The 20,310-nt window shown below is 36.7% G+C and overlaps 2 protein-coding genes and 1 pseudogene across 3 annotated transcripts; 2 read left to right on the plus strand and 1 right to left on the minus strand.

Moving 5' to 3' along the window:
• Positions 1 to 799: 799 nt before the first annotated feature.
• On the plus strand, positions 800 to 10,890 carry LOC114185044 (RPM1-interacting protein 4-like). Of its 2 annotated transcripts, XM_028072538.2 has the most exons (5): positions 842 to 1,022; positions 2,805 to 2,887; positions 9,591 to 10,130; positions 10,266 to 10,454; positions 10,546 to 10,890. In XM_028072538.2, exons 2-5 carry the CDS (start codon positions 2,885 to 2,887, stop codon positions 10,573 to 10,575), a joined length of 762 nt encoding a protein of 253 aa, XP_027928339.1. In that variant the 5' UTR covers positions 842 to 1,022; positions 2,805 to 2,884; the 3' UTR covers positions 10,576 to 10,890. The 2 variants fall into 2 exon arrangements, with proteins under 2 accessions (XP_027928336.1, XP_027928339.1); XM_028072535.2 differs by lacking the exon at positions 2,805 to 2,887 and having other exon boundaries at positions 800 to 1,022.
• Positions 4,731 to 6,443, plus strand: LOC146886143 (uncharacterized; annotated as a pseudogene).
• A 7,014-nt stretch (positions 10,891 to 17,904) lies between the features above and the next one.
• CDC45 (cell division cycle 45) lies at positions 17,905 to 20,084 on the minus strand. The gene has a single exon (XM_028072839.2). It carries the CDS (start codon positions 19,945 to 19,947, stop codon positions 18,193 to 18,195), a length of 1,755 nt encoding a protein of 584 aa, XP_027928640.1. The 5' UTR covers positions 19,948 to 20,084; the 3' UTR covers positions 17,905 to 18,192.
• Positions 20,085 to 20,310: the final 226 nt, after the last annotated feature.

The following is a 20,310-nucleotide window of genomic DNA, read 5'->3' on the forward strand; positions in this document are numbered from 1 at the left end:
ATTATCTTTAAACAATGTCCTTAGGACATTGGTTAACAAAACCATTAAAACTATTCAAGCAAGTAATTATATTTATAACCCAAGGAATGGATTTCAACACATAAAATACTAAAATGATTTTGTTAATTAGGACATAAGGATGAAAAAACACTTGCCGAAGCCTAAATAATATACAAAATAAAAAGAAGTTATGCATTTGGATTAACTAGTAAACTTTCATGTTTATATTCCAAATCAGGGTACCAAACAACATAACAACAACATAGTATTTATAATTCTTAACACTGATTTATTGAAATTAAAATCAATTACTTTTTATATAATACTTAAACGTCTCATCATTAACTTCACTCCCAGTGAACACCACATACAAAGGACCCACATTTTTTTATTTCAACAAAAGTTAAGTCCAAATCCATAAGTTTAATCAGAATTATAGTTGTAATGCAATAAATGATTGTATTAAACGTTAATGTAGATCACAAAATTTTGATTACACAACAATTAATAAAACAAGTAGAAGTGCAATACACCTAACTAATAATTTAACAAATTAAATTTCACGTTTCAAATATTTTTTAATGTTATTTTATGTTTTAATTTTAATTTACATTCATTTTAATTAAATTAACACAAAAATTATTTTAGTTTATGACTACCTTATCAGCTTAATTCTTTTATCCTCTCATATTAACTAAATCAATGATCAACTTTTCATTATTTTCTTAATTTTTTAACTCAATTTAAATAATGAGTTTCCCCCATCTTTTTTTATTCATTTTTTTTTTCTTGACCGGTGATGCCGGTCAGTGTGGTTCATAAAGCTTTCTCACTAAGCTTCCTTCTTTCTCTCTCTTTCTTGGTCTTTTCATACTGTGGAGAAAGAAACTTGTTGGGTTCAATCAACTTTCACTTTCCCAGGCTCTGATCCAAAGAAAAATCTCAACTTTCTTCAGCAATTCATCTCTACCACTTCTGGGTAGTGCTTGTTTTTCCCAAACTCAGTAAAGTAGGAGATGGCTGTGAGTTCCTCCACCTTCTCTTTGCTCTTTCACTTTTCCTTGTATTGTGTGTGTTCCTTGACCCTGACAAAATTTGAGGAAAAGGGTAGGGAATCAGAGTTTCAATCTCTTGCATTATGTTGTAATCTCTTGTTCAAGTGCAGTTCCTTCTTATTGTTGTACAGTGCATACCTTCATGTTCTGAAGCTTTGATGAAGTTGGCTAAAATTTTGATTTTATTTTTCTGGTTTGCCATCCCTTTGTTTTCTGCTGTTTGGAATCATGGGACAGTTCATGTTAACAAATGATTTTAGTTTATGGTGGAAACTAGCTTCATGAATCAGGTTTATTAAAATTTTAGCGTAGCCATATGAAATGAATTCTTTTCTAAATATGTTAGGTATGCATACTTGTATGTGCATTAATACTAGTGTTATTGGGAAAACAAAAATTCTTACTCTTAAGTGTGGTTTTTGGTTGAATTAGCATAGACAAAACAACTAGGTCTGCTATTTGTAGATTGAAAAAACAAAACCAAATTTTCTTTCCATTTTTTGGATCTACTTTTTTTTTTTTTTTTCTAAACCAAACTGTTTGGTTTAAATTACGAATCAAAATTCAAGAACCAAACCAAATAAGGATGCTTATTATATTTAAATACAATTATATATGTTTAGAGTTAATTAGCAACAGACAAACATACATGAGTATGTCTCTTTATGATTGTTTTATGGTTTGATTGTATTTTATTTGCAATATATTTATATTTATAAAAACAAGATAACAAATTTGTATTGTAATTTTTAACTATAAAATTATGTAATTTGTAAATATGAAAGAAAGTTGACATTATGAATGTAACAACCGTCATACAAAAATAATTCACAACGTCTCAATGTCTGACAATTTTCATTATAAAATGTTTAACAATTTTCTTGTGAAAAATGTTTGAACTATTTTATAGTGACAAAACCAATCTAAAACAAACCGCAAAACATTGGTTTGGTTTAGTTCAGATTTTACATTAAATTGAAACCAAACCAAATTGAACTGCTTTAATTTTTATATTTGATTCAGGTGACTATTTAATGCAAAACCAAACCAAATTAAACTGAGTCACAAACACCCTTAGCATAGTCTACCCCATGTAAGTGTTTGGAATAGCAAAAACTAAAAATTTAACAACATTATATAAAGTTAAAGTTGTTAATGTAGAATAGTGCTATGTATTGAGTGGATGGAGCTATATCATGATGATTTGGATTTTAGTTTCTGCATATTTTAGGGATCCAGATTAAAAATTAGCATCCATAACAAAAAGTTCTTTATTTAATTGGTTCTATAGATATTATAATATTCTATATATAAAGGGGGAAGGCATGTCCCCCCTGAATGGTTGCTTTTTTCACTTTCCATCAAAATTTGCTTTTATCTATTGTGATATAATTTACATATTTTATTTCATGTTTATTTTGTATCCATATACTTATATATCAAGTTTTAAAGGAGGCAATTAGCAAATTTTGGTTAATTCAGAAGCTTAAGAATACTATTTTTTTTTTATTTGTTACAAAAATTAATGACTTTAGCGGGCTTTATATATTTGCTAGAGATGTTTGAGCAACTTTGAAACGCTGTTGTTTCTACAACTTTGTTCAGGTAAACAAAAAAAGACAACCAAAGTGTCAACTATAAGATGAATATTTTGGATAAAATTATTTTGGAGCTAGGTTCTGATGATCCGGAGGCATAACTAAGAAAACATGAACTTTATATAATTAGATAATTTTTTTGTTCTCATAGTTGGCTTGCAAAGATGAAAAGCCAGAAAAGGAAGGTTAAAGATCTCTACTTTTGGAGTGGTCCAACATGATGGATACAACATGGTAAGGACACTGAGGCGATAAGGGAAATTGAATCCTCTATTCATGTTTTTTTTTTTAATAGACTAATTTAATATTGAAACTGCATCATTAGATCCTACCTCCCAAGTAACTCCATCCAACATAACCATATTTCTTTAGTTCCCTTAATGGGTCAAAGCGGTTCCCTGGACCCCACCATGGCTGGAACTTTGTAGCACCAAGTTACCCTTTTTGTTTAGTACCCACATTTGCAGATCCTGATAAATCTACTGTCGGCTGTATCTCAAATGCATCTGGCCTTTGAAACAAAGAGGCACCATTGTGCTTTTCTTTCCTAAGAAATTACCAATATCTTTTCAGTTTTTTCCAAATAACGGTGACTTTTGTGTAACATCACCTGACAACATAGTAAATTTTATGGGGAATTTACTGCTTCATATGACTTTGACTTTTAATTAGTGGATAACTTTCAGTGGTATGAGGGTATGCAACAATTTCTTAATACATAATGGATGGTCTGATGGAAGAGATGAGAGTGAAAATGAATAATGCTTTTTGTGATTTAAGTTGTACTGATTTTTGCAAATGTGTATCTGTTGATATGAAATTGTTAGGTTTGTAGATTAATCTAGGGTTTGTAAACTAAACTATGCTATGTTAGTTTGAACATTCTCTAGCCTTTTGAAACTGGAAGTGAGAAATCTAAATTGAACTTGATGAAAATGTAAATGGACTATCCTCAACTGTTCATTCAACAAGAAAATTGTCGTGTCTCAGCCTTGTAGGTTGAAGTTAAGAGACTTACTAAAATATTAGTCCTAAAGAATGATTTGAAGATTTTACTAACATTAGCTCTAAAACTTTTTTCAACAAAGAAATTGTCATGAATCAGCCTTGTAGGATGAAAGTGACTTTTTGAAAGATTTTAGATCTACAAAATCATTCTTGATTTCATATAACAACAGCACTAAAACTTGTATTTTGACTCATATCATGCCTTCTGAAAGATACTAGGTGGTTATATAATGTAATTAAATAATGCTAGGAACCAAGAATCGGAATGAGAAAGAAAAGAAATATTTTATTGAATAGAAGAGAAACATCCCTCCAAGAGTTTCCCTTTCACTGATGGTGCTAAGGTTCAATTTACAATGACAACAAATCTAAATCTCTCCCTCTATTCTTCTTTCCCTATTGATACATGATCAACAACCCCTCTAACTAACTAACATCACTATTCTAACTTTCCTAACTAACTCCTCATTTCTCATAGTACTAACATAGAATGATAATAGCTTTGCTTCTTTGGAACCTGGTTGTTAGAAATTTTCTCTCAAGCCTTACAGATTTAGTTAATCTGTAGCCTTTTCCTCAAGATCAAAGGAAATTTCTGGAAATTATTCAGTCTGCAAGAGTATTCCGAATATCTGAATTTATAAGATGGCACAAGCGAATTGTAATTGAAGTCTTTAATGAGCCAGTTAGTTTCAACACTAAAGTTTTTTTTCTCTATTTTGTGGCTCCCAGGGAGTGGAGAAAAACATGGACTTTATTGACTGTTAGTCACTGTAGTTTATTAGAGTGATATGTGAACATTCTACTCTGTTGTAAAGTGTGGAAAAAATGCTTACAGTAAATTGCAAGAAATGGTGAAAAAAATGCTTGTAGTAAATTGCTTTTTTTTTTTTATTAATATGGTAAATGATTATAAGTAAGTGGGTAAAAACTACCAAAATGTCATATAGAAAGTGTTGATAGAGACCATACCTGAGGGGGAAAGAGAGATTGAAGACAAAACAAGAAGAATGAAGATTATGACAGGTGAGATGCAAGTTGGACTTCAAAATGCAGGTATAATTGTTAATAAGTATACCATTTAGTTTTGGACAATTCTCCAGCTTTGGTTCTGTAAGCATGGTCAGGGACCTGCATGCAAGTTCTGATTTGACGAGTCTAAGCTTACATGGTCCCTTCCCAGCTCTTAATACCTACTGTTGGTTGGTGGGTTTGACTAGTCTCTGATAAAAGAAAACGTAGAATCTCATACATACATAAAATATACCTCTCTTACGGTACTTCCTAGGTGATGCTTTATTGTTTTTAACCTAGGTTATGAATAATATTTTGCGACTTATAAGAGTGGGGATTGGTAAAGCATCTTATCCTAAAATATGGAATTGTAGGTTTCTGCTTTTGATTATGTGTTCTTGTATATTTTGCGTTGTTAAGTTGCATCATGACACTTTGTAAAAGGCTATTTGGAGTTTTTCTCTGCACAAACCTTCTACCATTTGAGAGTTCTGTGGGGATTTGTTTTGATGGACAATAATGGATGGGAACCGAGTTAGATGGAGAAATTTTGTTTCTGGGTGTGCACTGCTTGTAGTATTTTACCGTGCTTACAGAAATGCTACAATTTTGTAGTTCATGTTTACTATTACATTTGCTTTGGGAAAGTTTAAGATATGTTTGGGGATCCAGTGGTGGGGTGGCAAAAGTATGTTGGTCGAAGGAAGTTGATAGATATGGTATTGTGTACAAAAGGAGGGCCAAACAGACAGTTGAAACAGTTAGGAATGTAAACTGTAACAGACCTATATAAGTCTGTTAAGGGTCTAGGTGTTTTTTTAAGTCTGTTTTCTGTTTACAGAATTGTGGGAAGGGCTGAGAGAGGGTCTCTCAGAGTTTGGTGCAAAGTGTGTGTAAGAATCAAGTTTTTGGGATTTTCTCCCTTTCACTGCAGTGGGAGATATACCCATATTCAATAAAACAGGTTGTTAGCTAAGTCCAGCAATTACCAATCCTATCAATTGGTGTCTAGAGCTGGGATCTTGGCACTGTGGTCGCAGCGCCACCTGGGTATGGTGAATACAAGAATGGAGGCAAGATTGGATGGATTGGAAAAGTTGCTCCAAGAAATGGCGCAAGATCGTGATAAAACTGATAATGAGAATCATGATCGCTTTCGACGCATTGAAGACTTGCTGCTAGGGGTTTCAGGGCTGGTGGAGAAGATATCTTTGGGAGAGCCAATAGGGCAGTCATCCTCAACAGGGCATTTTCGTCCTCATGATCGTCAGAAGGAGGAAACAGATCTGGGGTTGTGTCCGTCGCGCTGGAGGAAACTGGATATTCCAGTTTTTGTGGGGGAGGAGGCCTATGGCTGGACAAATCGTTTAGAACGATATTTTCGATTGAAGGCTGTGACGGAGGAGGAAAAAATGCAGGCGGTAATGGTAGCGTTGGAAGGGAAAGCTCTCAACTGGTTTCAGTGGTTGGGAAGAGTTTAAAGTAGCAGTGGTTAGAAGGTTCCAGCCAACCATGTTACAGAACCCTTTTGAAATCTTGATAGGCTTAAGTCAGAATGGAACAGTTGATGAGTATATTGAGCAGTTTGAGATGTATGCAGGATTCTTGAAGGGAATTGAGCAAGAATACTTGGTGGGGATCTTCTTGAATGGTCTGAAAGATGACATTAAGGCAGAAGTCAAATTGTATGACCTTGCTACGCTGGCAGATTTAATGCTTAAAGCCCAAATGGTGGAGGAGAAGATTCGCGTGCATTAGAAGGCAGGTTATTCATCTCTGAATAGGTCTACCACTACCTCCAAACCTTATATAGTGACAAGAAGTTTTTCCAGGGAGCCAACAACCTCAGGAAGTTTTGTCAATTTCAATGACGGAAAAGGGAAATCGGGGGAGACTACTAGTATTGCCAGCAACACATTGGGAGGGCAACGTCTTAGAGGGGCACCCTTTAGGAAATTGTTTGAGGCTGAGTTACAAGACAAGATCAAGAGAGGCCTTTGTTTTCGGTGTGATGAGAAGTATGGCCCTAACCACATTTGCAAAAACAAACAGCTCCACATGTTGTTAACAGAGGAAGAAATGACGGGATTAGAGAGTGTTCTAGACAAACCTGAGGCCAATGATGAAATGGGGGCTGCAAAGGGGCAAGTTTTGCAACTCTCCTTGTGCACCATGGCTGGGATCACTACAAAGAAGTCCTGGAAGTTATGGGGTAGTATTGGGTCTGAACGAGTAGTGGTGTTGCTGGATTGTGGTGCATCCCACAACTTTATTTCCTCCAGCCTTATTTCTAGATGTGGGCTGCAACAGGAAGACACACCTCCATTCGTGGTGGAAGTTGGTGATGGCCACAAGGTACGGTGCCAAGGTAAATGCCAAGGATTTTTATTGGATTTACAGGGGTTCTAGGTTCAACAACAATTTTTCGTCTTTGATTTGAGTGGGGCAGACATTGTGTTGGGGCTGGAATGGCTGGCTAGCCTTGGGGAGGTCAAGGCAGATTTTTGTCAGTTAAAATTAACCATCAGGAAGGGTGATATAGAGAGGCTTATCACAGGAGATCCAACTTTATCAAAATCGCAGTCTTCCTTGAAGACTCTATCGGGCTTTTGTGTCGACTATCGGGCTTTGAACAAAATTACCATCCCTAATAAATTCCCAATCCCTGTAATTGAGGAATTATTGGATGAATTGGCTGGGGCTGTGCTCTTTTCGAAATTAGATTTGAAATCCGGGTATCACCAAAATTTGATGAGGAAATGTGATGTTGAGAAGACTGCCTTCCGAACTCATGAAGGCCATTACGAATTCCTAGTCATGCCCTTTGGGTTGACTAATGCACCAGCTACATTCCAATCCCTAATGAATGACATTCTCAAGCCCTATCTACGGAAATCAGTGCTGGTTTTCTTTGATGATATTTTGGTTTACAGCCCCACCTTAGAGCAGCATGCAACTCATTTGACAGAAGTTTTGCAGGTGCTGCAACGTCATCAATTGCGATTGAATAAGAAAAAATGCAGTTTTAGGCAAGCTAGTTTGGAATATTTGGGCCATATTATTTCTAGTAAAGGGGTAGCAGCAGATCCTCAAAAGGTTGAGGCTATGCAAACGTGGCCTGTCCCTAAGAATCCTACGTCTTTGAGGGGATTCTTGGGTCTCACAGGGTACTATCGGCGTTTTGTGCAAGGATATGGGAGCATTGCTAAACCTCTAACCAAATTATTAACCAAGGAAGGGTTTCTTTGGACAGCAGAAGCTCAACAAGCTTTTGAGACACTAAAACAGGCTGTCACTCAACTGCCTATCTTAACAGTTCCAGATTTTTCCAAGGTTTTTACTATTGAAACAGACGCCTCTAGTAAAGGCTTGGGCGCTGTCTTGTTACAGGAGGGAAACCCCTGGCCTTTTGGAGCCAAGCTCTGTCTGAAAGAAGCCAGAACAAATCTGTATATGAAAGGGAACTTATGGCGGTGGTTCAAGCCATACATAAATGGAAGCATTATTTGATGGGAAGTCACTTCATAGTAGTTACAGATCAAAAAAGCTTGCGATTTCTCAATGACCAGCGGCTATTAACGGAGGAACAGTTCAAATGGGCCTCGAAATGAATTGGGTTTGATTTCGAAATCACTTACAGACCAGGAAAGGAAAATACAGTGGCGGATGCGTTATCAAGAAAGGGGCATTTCCTCGCTTTATCCAGCTTTCATATTGATGAGTGGGAAGCCTGGGAAAAGGAAGTTCACCAAGATTCTAAACTTACCTCCTTAATCCAGGATCTTATGGTAAATTCGAAGGCTCACCCTGGATATGAATGGACGAAAAACAGATTGTTTTATCAAGGGAAATTGGTGTTACCAAAGCTTTATTCCCGCATCCCTCTTATTATTAAGGATCTGCATGAATCCCCGTTTGGTCTGCATGAACACCACCTGCAGTGCCTCAATCCTTGCCTCCAGTTTTGGCTGACGACTATGTGTTGGAAGTTGGTCTTGAGCACTTGTTGGACGTTAGGCGTACGCCCCAGGGAGATCTCGAAGTCTTAATTCAGTGGAAGGATCTTTCACCCTCAGACAACAGTTGGGAATTAGCTGAGTGCATTTCTAGGGAGTTCCCCGAATTTCACCTTGAGGACAAGGTGAAACTCCATGGAGGGGGTAATGATAGATATGGTATTGTGTACAAAAGGAGGGCCAAACAGACAGTTGAAACAGTTAGAAACAGTTAGGAATGTAAACTGTAACAGACCTATATAGGTCTGTTAAGGGTCTAGGTGTTTTTTTAAGTCTGTTTTCTGTTTACAGAATTGTGGGAAGGGCTGAGAGAGGGTCTCTCAGAGTTTGGTGCAAAGTGTGTGTAAGAATCAAGTTCTTGGGATTTTCTCCCTGTCACTACAGTGGGAGATATACCCATATTCAATAAAACAGGTTGTTAGCTAAGTCCAGCAATTACCAATCCTATCAGAAGTGAAGTGTATCTTTTGAGTAAAAGGTACTTTCATAGTGTTTGGAATGGATTTCCAAACATGCACTTAGTCTTGTGTGCTTCACCGAGGTGCTTTCATTTGTTTCTTTCTTTATGTATATACGCATTCTAATCAGAAGTCTTAGACTTAAATTGAGTTTGATGGTATCATCCTCTGCTATCTGTTCTATCATTTTACATTCAAAGTGAAATAGATCCCATACCATATCGTATATATACTGCAGAATGCAGCCATTATCATAGCAACAGCACTTTGCTATAGAAATAATCTTGTAACATGTTCAATCCTGAAATTCCAAAAGATGATCCTCATTACAAAGAAAAGTAAAAGGAGTCATATTATTATCTCCCTTCTCTGCTATTTCTCCATTGATAACTCTTATTGTGATAATGGAATGACATCCTTTTTAATATTTCTATTTGACAGCAAAATTCTCATGAACCAAAGTTTGGCAATCTGGAAAATGAAGAAAATGTCTCAGATACAGCTTATTCTGACAAAACCCAGAAGGGTCAACCTGGTTCAAAGATGATACATCCAAATGAGCCCGAGGAAAATTCAAATCCAGTTTCTTCTGCTGACCTAGCCCATTCAAAACCAAGAGTTCACTCAGAGGATCCATTTGGAAAGGGGTCAGTGAGATCCACATATGAGTTACAAAAGAGCAGGGACGATGGTGATGCCAAACATTTCACTGAGTCTCCAGCTCGCCATGACAATGGCAGCCATGTGAGTGGCACTGATTCTGCCCATCGAGGCCAGGGAGTAGGTTCTGCTGACAACAGTAGAAAACCTTCAAGACAAACCATTGGATCTGAACACAACATTGACCGTTCACCCCTTCACCGACAGGCAAAAACCCCTGGCAGAGATAGTCCTTCTTGGGAAGTAAAGAATTCACATGACTCCAGCCACGGTACCCCTGGAAGGTCCCGGTTAAGACCATCTAACCGAGGGGATGAAACTGTAAGTTTTCCATTCTCCTGTTTGATGACCATGTGTGGCAAGAAATGTAAAAATCATGAATATTGCAAATCTCTAAGGTTTGATTTAGGATTCCTTGGAAAGTAACTTATAATCTGTGGCATTCTTTTCTGGCAGCCTGATAAAGGTGCTGCTGTTCCAAAATTTGGTGAGTGGGATGAGACCAACCCTGCATCAGCTGATGGCTACACTCATATTTTCAACAGAGTGCGGGAGGAGAAACAGGTGGGGGCTGGACATGTGCCAGGCACACCTAATGCTAGACAATATGGTGTGCGGAATCAGCCTGCTGATGAGAAAGCTCAGGTATGCCTGTAAAACCTGTTTCTGTATCTTTGGAGTTTTCATCTTACTCATATCTCATTGCTTCTCTCTGTTTTTATCCTTGCTTCTTCAGAGTTGCTGCTTTTGCTGGGGGAAAAAATGATTTATGTGAAAGTATAAATTATAATCTGAAGAGAAAATGGGCTGTGAATGGACATAAGGTGTGTCTTGCACTTGTAAATATTCAAGGCGCTCTCTTCCCAGGAAACATTGTAGACGTATGTTTGTCTTAAATCTGTGTCTTCTTTCTGTCTTTGTTTTGGTCAGTAAAGACACTGAGTGCAAGATTATGACTTGTCCCTTTTAATCTTATGTTATGTAACTTCCACGCTTTATAATTCAATTTTCTGTATTTAGGTGGGATATACAAGATTTATTATACAATTCTTTTACAATGAATTAATTGCTTGTGATTTTAGTCCTATTGTGTTGATCATCTGCAGCATAACAGAAATTGATCATATTCAATAACAAACTTCCAGAAATAGATTTCTTGGTCTTTTTGCAAGTTATGTAGGTTCTAAAATGAGTTCGTGTTATGTATGAAATTGTCAATTGTTGACCTTTATGCTCACCTGCCATGGTTCTTTACATCTTTGTTAATGCTAGACTATATGTCAATTCATTTAATGAATAAGCTCGGTTTGTGTGTAAGTTCTGCAGGATTTCCTTCATTTCCGATGACAAAGTGTAACATTTTTCTTTTAATTATTATTTTTTCTTATAGTTACAAAAACTTTACCTTTTAGTATCTATACATTAAAGTTTTCTATTTTTTGGGAGAAAGATCACCTTGACATTGATATTAAAATCACTAATCTTGTTATATGATTAATTTTTATGGATAAATCCGACAGAACACTTATAGTGAAACTTTCTCACTTAGTCTTTCTCTACATAACTTGAATCCAATAATTTGAGTAAGGTTCCATTCAAATTAATACTATTTTGATAAAAAAAAAAATCCTATTTCAATTCTTATATATACTACTTTTAATCTTTAGGTAAGTACTAGAAAGATAAAAATATAATATAATGTTTTTACAGACTAAGGCTTTTGTATATAAGGACCCAAGTTAATAACCGAACTAGTTTATTTCTTACACTCTTCCCAGTGGCCATCTAGGCTTATTGTCGATGTTCTCATTAACACGATTCTCAACCTAAACGAGCCAATTTCGAACATTGATTAAAATAAGCCCGTAATCAAGATGCCCGCTTTACTAAGTGCTCTTACCATGCTGAATTTTACCAGCCATATTGGCTTAGCATTAGTATATCTGTAATCTCTGTTTTCACACGAAACTTAAACCAAACACATTATATTGATAAATCAATAACATCAACCAAGTTATACTGGGTTTTATTTATTTTTTTATCTCATCACAATCACACTCAAGCAATGCACCTTGTATAATGCGACTTTGAAGGAAATTAAGATGTATTATCCGAATTCCAACTTCGTACCACTAAATCAACATTAATTGGCATTAGATTATGCATAACATCAACACAATAAAACATTACAAAAAGGTTGATATCTCTAAAATACGTGATTATACATCATGCAATGAATAATTCTATTCGTTTCCTGATATCCCAATGCAAGATTGATCCATTAGGCAAACATTTTCTTCCATTCAGAATGGTAAACAATTTGTCCACAGTTAAGCACTCCAAATCTGCTTTTGTCATCATCAACAAGAAAAGAACTATAATACCTGAAAGTTATCCAAAAGTGAATCAATATGACATCAGTCCTGTTGCTTGAGATCATATAATAAGCTTGGGTATTAATGCTTATATCATATGTCTACTATTTTCACTTTCATCTTCAATGATGATCTCAAACTCAGGCCACACGTTGCTTTCAACTGTACAGTAAGCCAGCAGATGGAGAAAGTTTCATCTGCTGAAAATGAGAAAGAACATTAGAGGCATCAAATTTAAGGATAGAAGACTAATGGATACATTTAAGAAATATTGTTATCTGGTAATTCTCAGAGCAATCCCACGCTTGTCTGAAACTCGAGCTTATCTACTTTCCCGGTATCACACCAATTACAAAGAACAATTTTTAGTTCTGAGTACAACCTAACATCTGTTAAGCAACTTAACTTAATGCCAAAAGATTTTAAGATGAATTTGATATGATATCAAATCCTATAACTCATCTTAATGATTTTCTATTCTGATAAGTTCGCATGTTCCGGTGGGCATATATAGAGGAGGTATTGGAAGTATTACATTGTTTGTTTGCCTCAGTTTTTAAAATGCAGCTTATTAGTTAGACAACTTCACTTAATGTATTAGTATATGTTAATTAAAATAACTTAATAAATCTTCAAAATCAAAAATAATAACAATGTGAGGTGCGTCTGCAAAGCAGTAACAGAAAGGACGACAAAATGTTATAGTTCTAGCTCATGCAAATATGATAGATATCCAATACAAAATTCATTTTAAGAAAACATAAGATATGATAATGTAAGATACATATCTAAAATGTATAAATTCAAAAACATACTAAATGAATAATTCCAATTCTGCAAATTAAAATACAGAACATAACGAACAAGTAATTACAATATGTAATCTAAAGAACCTCTAGGCAACTAAGAACAGCTGCTTTTCTTCCAGAGCACAAACTTCCCGAAACAAGAAAACATTCATAAAACAAAATATAAATTTATATAAATGATCTCTCATGACTCTCAGCAAAGATTACGACAATGAGTAAACCAAACCCCAGTTCCAGCAGGTCTATGTCTCTCATTATAACCACCAAAGTCAAAGCTTGTTAACAGGTTCAATTTGGGGTAGAGAGCATAGCAAGACTCGAAACGAAAAATATTCTAGTGTAAGAAATAAAGAAAATTTACCACTTGAAATGTGAATTATATCCATGAAAATCTGCCAATTTCAGTTCAACGTTACATCAAATTGGAATAAAGCATTTGTTTACATGAAAGTATAAGCTAACATATTCGGTGGAACAAACAAGAAAAGCCAAATGAAGATGCTATGAATCACAATATGACGGACTAAGAAAATAGTCACGTTTTGGTGCAACTTCACCACTGCACACTGGGCAATCTTGGTCTCGGGCACAGACTGTAGTTAGAGAAGACAATTCTAACCAGAAACTCCGAAGCATTTCAGCTTTTCAATCTAATATCAGTAGTAAAATATTCACATGCTGATCCCTGGAGAAGACATTTAATGAAAGGGCTCACGAAACTAAATGACATCTAGTGAAATACTCCTCCCATATAAGTTGATGCAAAAACACAGCAGTTCAAAGGTAATACAATTTATCTCAATGCACAAGTATAACTATAACACAAATTACATGGACATCAAATAATAGTATGAGACATTAGCTTCATACCTGAAGCAGAAATTTTAAAGACTCTCTTCAAATGTCATACAGATGACCTCCCTGATGGGATATTCAGAGAATCAAGCCAAGCCTATTCACATAAAATGAACAATATATAGCCATCAGAAATGGAAAGTGTTCATTAAATAAAGCAAGACAACCAAAATGTAAGAGAATTCAATGAGATGGTAAAATAGCAAGACTACTTGAATTTTGCTTGGGAGATTGTCATAAAAATAAAGCATTGGTTCTTGGGATTATTGACAAGACAAACCAAGATGTCTGCTTCAAGTTCTTGGTCATCACCATAGTTTTCATCCTCAACTCAAATAGTGTTTGAGCTTGTCCCAAAGTATCAATGTCCATGTGATTAGGAATGAAATAGAAATTTGAAAGGAGATAGTGAATAGCAGAAAAATAATAGAAGAAGGAAGTTGCTGCACTCTATTATTTACTCAATAGATTTTGTTTACAATGAAAGGGCAGGTCATGACTCAGTATGAGACTGAGTCATGACACATACAGCAACACAAAAACAGAATTTAAGAAAAGAGAAGGAGGGATATAGAGAGAGAAACCAGAGGCAAGAGAGTGTCAACACACCACACCCTTTCCCCCTCTCCACTTCCTCTCATTATTTTCGTGCCTAACACAGTCAGTAGGTTGACATTTCCGCATGAAGGACTATACAATACATGAGTGTTTTGCAACCTTTTCAATTGATGAAACTTAGCTTGTACAAAATTATTAGGTTTTTGACCCTATAAGGTGACAAAATCTCCATCCACGTCGAACTTCAATAAGAAAGCACTGAAACCTGCAACATGTGATCCCCAAGTTGCCAATCAAGAAGCTCCCAGTACTAAATAGTTAACATTAAAGTGGTTAAATATAACCATGACAATGTATTTTCACCTGTAGGTTCCTAACACCCCTCAGTAGTCATTGTACATTCCCTAACAATACCTTGAACTAAGGAGAAGATTCAATTGGTAACTTCAAAAATGAGCAATCGAGGTTGAATAAAATTATCATTGTTGCCACTGTCCAAGAGGATCTACACCATAACGTTGTCCTTTGAATTTCAAGGTCCCTAAGCCATTGGCTCAATTAGAGCATTGTAAGATAGATGGTGCTCGGTTTCCAATAGAGGTTCTATAACAGGAGGGTCAGGATCTATTGTTTCTTTCTCAAATTCATGTACTTGCATATAATCATGAGTTTATTGGGGCTTCTATGGTTGGAGGTGAACTTCTCATCACAAGTGTAACATAAATTCTTTCTTCTTCTAATCTGCATTTATGCTGGAGTCATTCTCTTAACATTGATAGGACCCCCCGATTGAGATAAAGGTTTGGTGTTTGGTGTAGGAAGAAGTGGAGGAAAGTTGGTATTTCGGTTTCAATAGAACAGTAGATTTGAATGAAACCTATTGGCAAGAACTTTTGTTGGTATAATTTTCCTCATACAGTCTTGCTAGAGACAGCCTTAGGGACATAATCAAGACCCTGAGCAATCACATCTCTTCGAATTTCTGGTTTTAAAACACTCAAAAAAGCAATCTACCAGTGCATCAGCTGACAATCCAGTAACTCTATTTGATGAAATTGTGAAGGAATGATAGAATTCACTCACAGATCTAGATTGTGACAGTTTAAACGAAATAGAATAAGGGCATTCACATAATGAGAGCCCATACTCCATTTCCAACGCTTTAGTAGAAACCTATGATTGAAAAGGATTAGTCTTTAGTCACTCGATTGTCTAATGGGAATCTTTTCTCTCTCACTCCTACGGTACCCACTACTCTCTGATCCTACACAGTGTCTTTTTTTCTCCAACTAACACTAATTCTTGTCTTTTGCTGATTAGTCCTTCGCTTCTATCCACTTCCTTTGCACTTGAGTTCCTTACAAAATTAGAGCAAATTGAACTGCAACCAATGGCTAAATATACTCTAATGACCAGAAAAGACAAACCTTGCAGGCAGTTCCATGTGATCAAACCCTTAAGTTGGAAATCATCAACGACTATTGGCAAGAGACCTAAAATCTACCCAGGGCCAGAACAAGAATCATAACAAAATAGTCCGCAAAGCAAAAGTTTCATTTGAAACAAGAGACCTAGCCTAAGAAATATCACTGCAAAATCACAAAAGGCCTGGAGGGATGTGGACTTTTGTCTTCAAACCTTCAAAACAAGAAATCTATGTTTTTGTCCTCTTTCCTGAAACTATAGTTCAAGATACTTAATTAGAGTTTTCATTAGTAGCCATAATGCTCATTCCGAAACATTAATTTTCCAGCTATTTGCACTTCCGTACTAACTTCCTTCGTTAAACAAGTTCAACTTCAGGTACTGAAATACTTCAACACAAATTTAAAATGTAAGTAATGCATCTCGTTAGGCAATGCACGTTCCTAGTTAACCTGTGCCACTGCCTATTCTCCATGTGATTTGCTGTGAAGTTATAAATTAATTAAAGATGCCAAAAATCAAGCAACATTTTATCCCATCTAAAAGTAAAAATAAGCCATCCTTCTTCCTTTCCTCAATAAGCTCCCCACCTCTTTGATAATTTTCTTCTCCTTTCCTTCAAACTGGTTGCACAATGCATCTAATACCATACAACAAACGAAACAAAATACGTTATGACTTGGGTATATCTATTGTACTATTCTGGTCAGGCTGTACACTGTACGCCCTGATATACATAGAAGAAAGTACCACCTCTGAAAAATACAGTGCGAAAAGGACACATTTTACAGTTTATTTCATGAAAAAAACACTTGCTCAAGAACAACACAACTTGTAATTAAAGATTCTAATACTTTAATGGGAGCAGATCCTCTCCGATGAAACAAAATGACATAATTCAATACAGTAATTAATCTAACCATTGAATTTTTCAATTTTGATTTTATAAAAAAAGCTATTAAATTGATAAAATGTAATCAAAAGGTTAGATCCACTTCAGTGGTAATGTCACTGGCACAAGATACATTCCCAATTTAAATTAAAATTTGTAAATTTGTATTCTATAACTATCTAATAGCAACGGAAAGTATGACAGATACTAAATTTTTCTGATAAGCATAGATTACTTTTTTTGAATTGTAATATTTACTTTTACCACTTAAGAAAACAGCAGAGAGCAAGACGAGTAAGAACATTAAAATTAAAACCATATTGAAACCATACTTTTAAATATGAAACGGGATAATTGGCAAATTGAATAGTTTTCAAATGATTACTTTAACAACACGTTGGATTCATGCAGTGGATAGCAGATCCATAACAATTTCCGGGATTTATATTCTACCATGAGGAAGGTACAATGGCATTCATGGAAACTGATGCCAATGCATCAGAGATTGAAAGTCAATCTATTCAGCCTAAGTACAGGACTCGGACAACAATTTATATTTGTGAGCATGACAAGAAAACAGTAACCAATTTCTAGCTCTCCATTCCGTATATCAAGTGCAATAACTCTAACCAAAATATCGAGGGAAAATTGATAAAACAAACAACCCTGCATAAGGAAACAACACAGGAAAGATAAAAACAGAATAATGAATGAAGGCATAGGTGACGGCACACTTGATAGTTCTTATCTTGTAGCTTTCTTTCTCCATTCAGTTTGTCCCCGGTTTATCTCAAGTCCAGCAGTAGACAACCTAAGTAGATGCAGAAACTGGGGATTGGCTTCCTTTGCAATGGCAGATCCATTGGTTCCTTTCAGTTCTGAAACTGCCTCAGCATCACCCTGGATCATTTTCACACCAGCGAGGAATCAACTACGTCATATTGTCTGCACTCTCATCTGTAATCCAAGGTAATACTCTGCAACTCATGGCTACCAATGATTTCCTGTGGCATGCTTTGACATAACAAGCCTGTAAGTTAGTTGGTGGCATCAATAACATGCAACACCATTTTTTGTATAAAATTAACATTACATAGTTTGTGCCTTCGTTAAACAAGTTCAACTTCAGGTAGAAGGCACTGAAAATACTTCAACACAAATTTAAAATGCGGCACTAGATATGTAAACTTCGTCCGATCTCGTACTTTCAATTCAATATTGCAATGGTACATCTAGTTTGGAATAGAACAGTAGTTACATGAAAATGTCAAGGTAACATTTTTGGGGAAACAGGTAAGAAAAGTCAAATGAATATGCTATAAATCACAATACAATTAACTAAAAAAAGAGTCATGTCTTGGTGCAATATCAACCACTGCACATCACTTATTGCTAATCTCAGTCCCAGGCACAGCAGTTAGAGAAGGCACTTCCTCAAAGAACTAATTCTAATAAGAAATCCAGCAGCATCACAGCTTCTCAATCAACCTAACCATGAAAGAATTCACAGCTGAAGCATCCAGAACAATCCATGATGATTCAAATAACTCATGGAAGAACTCAGTTCCAATCTCCTCTGCAGCCGTCCTAAATGCAATCCCAAATGCATTCCCACGAGCCCCAGCCAAACGTGGCCTCCCACAAACCCCTACAATCAGCACCTTCCCAGGCTCTTGTGATACACAAGCACAAAGCAAAGGTTTCATTGTCGCCCCCCTCTCCCTCAAAGCATCCATAAGAAAATAACAAAACTTAGTCAATGCCTGTGGGTACCCCAACAACTTAGCATCACTTGAATCCTCCAATTTCAACCACCGGAAACTCCTCCCACTCCTAATGCACCCATTCTTAGTAATTGCAGCACTCCCTTGCCTTAAAATGGCCCTCTGAATCTTAATAGCATGTTGCATCCCGGTTCTCAAGCTGTCAATATTGTTCAAAGAAAGCGCATCGTATGCCACACCAAATTGCTTAGAAGCACTAGAACCATCCGATTTCACGAAAGACTCGAGCAAAGCAGTCACGCCATACACTACATCCGCGGCAGAAACCTTAGAACTATACTTAAGAGTCCTCTGGAAACTCCTGTAGTAGAAATCAGTAAGTCCATACTCAGGCAAAAACCGCTCAAACTCCTCCTTCATCTTGCGCTTCACCTCCACATTCATGTGCTGAAACTTCTGATGGCAATCGGTAAGAGCAAACCCCATCCTCCCAAACAGAAGGTTCAACTTCTTCACCCCATTCTCACTCCACGTCTTCAACTTAGTGGCAATGTACGAAGAGCACATCATGGAGTCAAACAAGCTCCACTCCTGCAACAGCATAAGCCTTGGCTGGTCCTCATAAGTAATCCGCGAAGAATTCGGGGCACGAATTTTCGTCCCATCCTTCAGTGTAACCGAAGTAACCACATCCAAATTCCCAGAACTGTTTATATGCTGCTCAAGCTCCATAACCCCATCCAGGTACCTCTCATCACTCAACCTCTCATGCACAAACTGATCCGTGAGCGAAACGCAGGCCAACCAGAGCAACTCATTGGTGTTCTTCCTGAGAGAATCCGCGAGCTCGTACATCAAACACCCGGACGGCTTCCCATGGAAAGTCCCCAAACGGTAGTAGTCCTTCTTCATCTTCCGGTACAGTGTAATCGGATCCTCCTCGTCATCCTCGTTCTTTTTTCTCCTCTTTCTAGATCCGGTTTCGTCGTCGTCAGACTCCGATTCAGATTCAGATTCAGGTTCAGATTCATCACCATCAGCCGCAGTGGCGTTGGCAAGTGTGGTGAGGTCGAAGTCATAGGCAAGATCAGACTGCTGCTCGTCGTATTTGGTGAAGAGGACAACAACGGCGTCGTTTTGGTCACTGAGGTTACGGAGATGGATGGGCCTGTGGCTGTCGACAACAAAGACGCGAACATTGGGGCCAAGACTGAGGCTTTTGCGGAGGTCCCGGTGGTTGCCCCAATTGACCAAAACAATGGAGAGAGGGTCGTCGTCTAAGGCAGAAGAAGATACATACTTATGGATCTCGTGGAAGGAGGAGACAGGGTAGCAGGCGTATTGAATGGAATCGGATTCGAGAATATGGAAGATGATCTTGAGAGCGCAGAGAGAATCAACGTCGGAGGTTGAAGGGAAAATGAGAACCGGCGAAGAGGAAGAAGATAAAGCAGAATCACGAAGCTTGGCGTAGAAGGAATCAACGCTTTGTTCTCTCATTGTAACCTTGAAGAAGAAAGGGTTTGGGGTTTGTTGTGTGAAAAATGATGAATCATGAGGATAATTGGGAATTTTGAAGAGGAGAAGATTCAGAAAGAACACAGGTTGTGTTTGAACTTTTTGAAATGAAAATGAAAATTTGCAATGGCGGGGAAATATTAGGCGCCTTCGAATTTCATAATTGGAATTGTTTTGGCATGTGTGTGAGAAGTATATAAACACGTGGGAATGTTTCTCGGTCCACCTCACTAAATGGACTAGTGGACCCAGTTGACTATGTTATATAATTGATACATGATTTAAAAATTCCTTTATGTAATTTCTTTATACAAAAATTGCTATTTTTATCTTTTCTTTAAAAGT

The sequence above is a fragment of the Vigna unguiculata genome, chromosome 5 (genome assembly GCF_037176805.1).
Source record: "Vigna unguiculata cultivar grain cowpea cultivar isolate G323 ecotype 2 chromosome 5, ASM3717680v1, whole genome shotgun sequence".
NCBI classification, from domain to species: domain Eukaryota; kingdom Viridiplantae; phylum Streptophyta; class Magnoliopsida; order Fabales; family Fabaceae; genus Vigna; species Vigna unguiculata.